Consider the following 7,116-nt stretch of genomic DNA (forward strand, 5'->3'; position numbering starts at 1 on the left):
TTGCCTGAAAATGTGTCCGAGTTCGTGAAGATGTTATCGGAAAGGATGGATAATATTCACCATCAAGTGCATTCAAACTTGAAAACGTCTGCTGATTCGATGAAGCTATGTTATGATAAGAAGTCTACTGAAGTCAGCTTTGTAGCAGGAGACAAGGTGTGGTTGTATAATCCCAGGACGACCAAAGGGAAGTCTCCTAAGTTGTATTCTCCATGGGAAGGCCCTATATGACATAGTGGATCGTCTCTCAGACGTGACTTTCCAAATAAAATGTGGTCGGCGAGGTAAGCCAAAGGTGGTGCATGCCAACAGGCTTTGACATTTCAGTTGGGATGAAGTGAGCAACGGAACAGAATACGCCACTGAAGATGTGTCACCTGGAAAAGCCACTGTCAAAGAAGAAACTCTACTCGGTTTTGAGAAGGGAAACAGTGAAGCCCTTGATGAAGTTACTACCACTGATGTAACTATTACCAATAACAGGACATTTCCTGATAGAGCAGATGAACTTTATGTGAAGCAGAAGCCAACGAGACAGAGACCAGTATGGAAGAAGACACGTCCCGTAAAATTAAGAGACTTTGTTGAATTTTAATTTTGTATTTGTAAATTCTGTACATTTAATTAAGTTATTGTTAACTATCTATTGGTTTAACTTAAGTGGCTATTGTTCGGGACGAACAATACTAAGGAAGGGGCAGTGTTACCACAGCAGAAGTCGCGAGATGCTAGGAGCATGCGCTGGAGTTCTTGAAAGATCGAGGAACCTGTCTAACGTCCTAGCGTTTGCTAGATACGCCTTGTATTTTGTATATATAAGACCGGCGAGAAGTGACGGCATAGATATAGATGGATAATTGAATAGCAAACAGGGAGATAGAGACAGATAATCGAGTCAAGCCGTAAGTAAAGTCGTGAATCGTTGTGAATTATAGCGTGTGTTTAAGTTAACATGACTGTGGAAATTAAGTGTATTGCAAAGTGTATTTGAGAAAGAATAAACTAGTTTTATTTAAGAACAGGCTTGTATCGCTGAAGTTTCTCGGAAAGAATTTCTACGAAAAATTAACAAACCAACACAGACGTAACATTGTGGTTTGTACGTTTTTTACAAACTGGCGAAGACTGATTGCAGTCATACTTGTCATAAGTCATTAGTGTTAAGCCTAATATATTTTAAAATACTACATTCTTTATCTAATTCCTCAGGGATTTTCAAAAATTAGAAGTGTGTATGATAATAGTATTCCAACCACACTATATTTGCCATATCCATTGCCGACGACGCGTTTCGCTCAGTCCATAGAGGGCTGGATTACAACAAACACGGCTACATTAACACGAACTTTAGGTTCATAGAATCTTCCGAGCACACTTGTACAAACATAGACGATTGGTAAAATAAACATTTAAAATTATATACAAATTTCTGTGGGTTCATCACCGTAACCAGGCCCAATATTCTACCAAGTTCAAACTGAGGTTTCAAGCTATAATTTCCAAGTGTATACACGTATGTGTGATTGAGTAAAAGTAGACGAAAAACAACTGATAATAGAACTAGTTACGGCCCCGTATTTGTGTGTTTATTACATAGCTAGTCCATCCACATCACTCTTGTCAAAACTTTGTTTTAAATGTGTAGTTATATATATTTTACATATTTTTTTTAACTAGGTTGTTTCGTAGTTCCGTGAATTCTCACCTCGCTTCTTTTCACAGACACAATGATACCTGTATGATGAGTCATTCGAGTAACTTAAAGCCCTTCTCGGTACGCTTCTTATGCAGGGTGCTATTCGCTATTCCTTTGTCTTCCTCATATATGATATTCACCTATACGTGATTACCACGTGACTTTCACAAATCGATAATACGGATGTCAGCCATTTTCCTTGGCTGTATAATACTACCACTACCAGCAACAGGAAGTAAACGCGTCTTTAGTCAGGTTTAGTGAGTGTTCAATGCAGTTAAATATTGATGTACATATCTAAGTATTTTGTTTTTAAGAAGTTGGCACTATAAGGTAGAAGAGTATAAAGAATGACTACTTTAACACACATAAACAGTAATTCACTATACCGACAGAGCTGGTTATTTCAGCAAGCTGTTACTATGGAGATATGGTTGTGAGCAGACCTGACGCCATCAGCCGTTTCGTGGTTAGAAGGTTACATATACTCGGTATTCTATATATATTTGATAATCACATGGTCGAGAGCATTACACGTTTCTTGTGCTTTGTACGGTATTGCTAGCGTATTTAACACTGCAGCAAAAAGCAAAAGAATTGACGAGTTTGAGTCAAAATTCAGAATTTTTATACTCTTAGGATAATTTAAAAAATGTTTATCAGCAAAAGTAATACACGTTTGATCGTGTTGACTGCTTTTTACTTATTGTTTTTGGTCATTGGTGCCTCAATCTTTTCTGCTATAGAAGCACCAAAAGAAATCGACATTATCCGTAGCCTTCGAAACCGTCGAGCTAAATTTCTTCAAGATCATTCGTGTTTGAAAGGTAGGTTTGCTTTTTATTAGTTTTTTTTCTCTATAACAAATTCATATATTCTAAAGCAGATGAATGAATGTGATTGTCGTAACTTGATGTACGTGTTTTTTTGTTTGTTTTTCACTCAGACCGCACAAGTGGCTTTATGTATAAAATACTTTTCGTGAGATTCCATGCTATAAATGTAGCGCTGATTCGACGTAGGATTAAAAATAAAATAAAAAATGTTAAATACTATCGAATTTTAAATGCCACCCAGTGGATGAGTGGTAAGTCATCAAACTTACGACGCTAAAAATTTGGTTTCGATACCCGTGGTGGGCAAAACACAGATATCCCATAGTGCCGCTTTGCGCTTAAAAACAGGAACAGTCAACTTAAAATAACTATTAACGAAAACAACAATTCGGGCAACAACCCTTCATCTGGTTCTCGGTGAGGAGAAAACTGCTTACAGAAGAGTTAAGATAAAAGAACAAAGAACGCGTTGTTCAAAGGCTCGGAAAGATAAAGAAATAAAAATAACACAAACACACACTATAGTAATAGAATTAATAAATTGTTGGGTAAAGTTGGGAGAAGTAAAAAAATAACAAAAAACAATAAATTATAGTGAAAACTAAACGCAAAGCAACACGAATAAAGGCAACAATGTAAAAAATAATAACAACGAGAGAATGAACGCGTGCATCGAAAAATATTGTACAGCGAGAATAGACGATGTACCTCCATAAGTTAGTGTACCATCGGTTCGGAATGATCTTAATCTACAAGTAACTGATTTATTAGTAATAAATTCCAAAATATTTCTTATATCGCAAAAAGTAGTACATTCGATATACTACTGAACATTCACTCTAGCAATTATCATACATTAAAATTTGACTAGCGTTCTTAAAAAAAAAGCAGATAATTGTTATTTAAATTCCCAAAAAGTAATTTGATTACACCCACACGCCAAGGATAGCCATACCAGTGGTTCTTATATCCTGTTTTTAGTCTTTGGACATATCAAAGTATTTCCTCCTTGCCTTTCACTGGAGTGATAACAAATGTAACCCTGGACGTCTGCTTGATTGACTTGTATTAGCTATATTGGTGGAAGGACGAATAAGGTCTCATTTGGGGAGTTATTTTCATATAGGTTGAAACGTTTCTAATGAACTTAGAAATATTTCTCAAAAGTAAGAGCACCTCCAGTCACTCTTATTGGCACAGATACTGAAACATTACATATTGAATAGCATAAGAAGAAAACGTAATAACACTGCCTAATTTCAAGCACAAGACATTTGTGTTTAATTCTCTTAAGGGTCTTTTTTTTATTGCATGCATAGGTTTATAGTTTATAAAAGTACTAAACAAAAAACACGAAAATAACAAAATACCCAGTACTTCTGGTTATCATTATTATTCTATCCTATTGTATCTATTATTTTATTCTGTCCTAGGTAAGAACATTTTTAGAACCGCCAAAACTTTCTCATCTAAACCAGAAAACAGTTCTGTTCTTATCAGTTTCGTTGATTTCTTGTTTATTCACCTGCGGACTTACAACGCTAGAATCCGGATTTCGATACCTGTGGTGAGCAGAGCACAGATAGCCCATTGTGTAACTTTGTGATTAACTTCAAACAACAACAACAAGATACAACACGATAGTTTAGATGCTTAGCTATATCGCCCCCAGTGGCACAACGGTATGTCTGCGGACTTACAACGCTAGAATCCGGGTTTCGATACTCGTGGTGGGCAGAGCACAGATAGCCCATTGTGTAGCTTTGTGCTTTTTTTGAATAGTGTTTACAGTATGATCATTTTAAAATACAACACGGCCCCCCAGTGGCACAGCGGTATGTCTGCGGACTTACAACGCTAGAAACCGGGTTTCGATACGAGTGGTGGGCAGAGCACAGATAGCCCATTGTGTAACTTTGTGCCTAACTTCAAACAACAACAAGATACAACACGATAGTTTAGATGCTTAGTTATATCGCCCCCCAGTGGCACAGCGGTATGTCTGCGGACTTACAACGCTAGAATCCGGGTTTCGATACCCGTGATGGGCAGAGCACAGATAGCCCATTGTGTAGCTTTGTGCTTAAGTACAAACAAACCAGCTTAGTTATACAGTGTGGTCAACTGTTTCGCTTAGAAAATGTTGCCATTATCAATTTTCCAGGTGTTCAATCGCGAAACACTGCTGAACTTTGTTTGACAACTTTATTACTTAGTGATCCAGTATTCACAGCTGTTGCTACAAACACAGCTACGGTATGACTAACTTTGAGCTATTACCGTTTGTTTGTTGTTAAACACAAAGCTACACGTGAATGTTCAGTATAGTTTCAATATGAACTTTTTGTTTTTCATTCGACACATGTAGGTGTCACAATAGCTCAGTTAAAGTATTTACCTTAACAGTATAAAGCAATGGATTATGAGGGATTACTTTTAATTTAAAGAAAGTTAGGCGGAGGATTCTGATCCATATTTGTTGTTAAGCACAAAGCTACACAATAGGCTATCTGTACTGTGTCAACTGCAGGTATTAAAACCCGATTTTTGACGTTATAAGTAAGCCTTTAGAATTATCGTTGAGCCACAAGAGGACGGGCTGTTATTGAAATGAGTATAATGCTTAGTCTAAATGTCTTGTATTGTGCAGGATATACTATGTCAACAGATGTATTGATACGATCAAGAATACAACTTACTTGGGATTTGAAATTTGACAAACCATGCACATTTGAAATGTCAGTGGTGGAACAAACACTATCCTATTTATGTTTTCTGACGTGAGAAGGCTAAGGCCAAGCGGGATTCGAACATTGACCTGCATGATAGGTAAGGGTTCTAAACAACTAAATTATCTGGATCGAATATTAGTTCTGCCATTCATTAATCAGTAGATAAAGACTGAGATTATGAACAGAAGTGCAAGTTTAAACCTCGCTCAGTCTCATACTTTCTTCGAATCCCCGTCACACCAAACGTGCTCGCCCTTTCAGCTTGGGGCGTAATAATGTGGTGGACAATCTCACTATTCGTTGATAAAAGAGTAGTTTAAGCGTTGGCGGTGGGTGTTGATGACTAGCTGCCTTCCCTCTAGTCTTACACTGCTAAATTAGAGACGGCTAGCTCAGATAGCCCACGTGTAACTTTGCGCGAAATTCAAAACAAACAAACACATATTTTATTTTTTCGAAAAAATTACATAATAAAATATACATATTATGATAAATAATTACAATTTGTAACTTAACTGTGAAATAGTACCGTAGCTACATCAGCACAGTTTTAAACTAATACATTAAACAACGTCGTTATTAATGGGAATATGTTGTAGGAAGCGTAGAATAGGGTTTATTGGAATGTATGGAAGCCATGTTTGTTCTTCCAATAATATTTATACAATTACATGCAACAAGAATGAACTTAATAGTCTTGCAGTTAAATCACTTTAATTCTTTTAACAGCTCCTCATCTCACTACTTCGCATAAAATACATATGGAAATAATTATATAGCAAATCATAGCTGACTCATTAATCAACTTTTCAATTTTACAACTCAAATACGTAAATTAAAGTCACAATAAAGCTCAGGACCCTAGGGAATCTAATGCTTATAATGCTTGCTTATTATATCATTTTGTATACAGCGACAACAAAGTCTCATGGTTCTTTCAGTATAGTTTCACTATGAACCATTTCAAGTTCATTCTTCACATGTAGCTGTCACAATAGCTCAGTAAACATAACCGTTAAAGTATTTACCTTAACAGTATAAAGCAATGGATTATGAGGGATTAGTTTTAATTTAAATATGATTAGATGGAGGATTCTGATTCATATTTGTATTCTCTGTTGAAGACAATAGACCTCCGTGAGGACAAACTTTGTATTAACACTTCTAAAATTGTGCTAACGTCACCCTGGAGCTTAAAACGGGGTTTCTTTTTGTAATATTTTGTTGTGTGTGTGTATATATATATATATATATATATATACATATACAATAGACAAATGTATGCTTCTCTGTCACACTCTGCATCTTCTGAGCAGTTAATTGTAGACAAAATTTATGTATATCAAAATACATATTAAACTGTTAGTGGGGGAACAAACACTATCCTATTTAACTGTTGAAAGTTTTCTGAAGAATGGAAGGATAAGATAATAATATAATACCTAGTGTTGCAAGTTTTCTGAAGAATGGAAGAATAAGATAATAATATAATACCTAGTGTTGCAAGTTTTCTGAAGAATGGAAGGATAAGATAATAATATAATACCTAGTGTTGCAAGTTTTCTGAAGAATGGAAGGATAAGATAATAATAATATACCTAGTGTTGCAAGTTTTCTGAAGAAGGGGAGGATAAGATAATAATATTGTTACGACAGCGGAGGTCACGTGACGCTAGTAACACGTCATCTTCTCGAACGTTCACGTCCCTTTCTGAAATCTCGAGAGCCTACTAGATATGTGGTAGTCTTGTATATATAAACCGGTAAGAATTGACGGCAAGGAGGTAATGAGTAATTGACAGTTGAGTCGAGCACGTGAGACGTTCGTTGTGAATTATAGCGTTTGTTATAG

At 36.1% G+C, this 7,116-nt stretch overlaps 1 protein-coding gene across 1 annotated transcript in view; it reads left to right on the plus strand.

The window, feature by feature from the left end:
- Positions 1–1,876: 1,876 nt before the first annotated feature.
- The window catches only part of LOC106464955 (potassium channel subfamily K member 1-like), a 22,253-nt gene continuing 17,013 nt past the window's right edge, over positions 1,877–7,116 (plus strand). The window contains exon 1 of the mRNA XM_022392768.1: positions 1,877–2,523. Within this exon, the coding sequence (XP_022248476.1) occupies positions 2,349–2,523 (175 nt within the window). The 5' untranslated portion in view covers positions 1,877–2,348. The remainder of the gene's footprint in view (positions 2,524–7,116) is intronic.

Source organism: Limulus polyphemus, unplaced genomic scaffold (genome assembly GCF_000517525.1).
Source record: "Limulus polyphemus unplaced genomic scaffold, Limulus_polyphemus-2.1.2 Scaffold1793, whole genome shotgun sequence".
Lineage (NCBI taxonomy): Eukaryota > Metazoa > Arthropoda > Merostomata > Xiphosura > Limulidae > Limulus > Limulus polyphemus.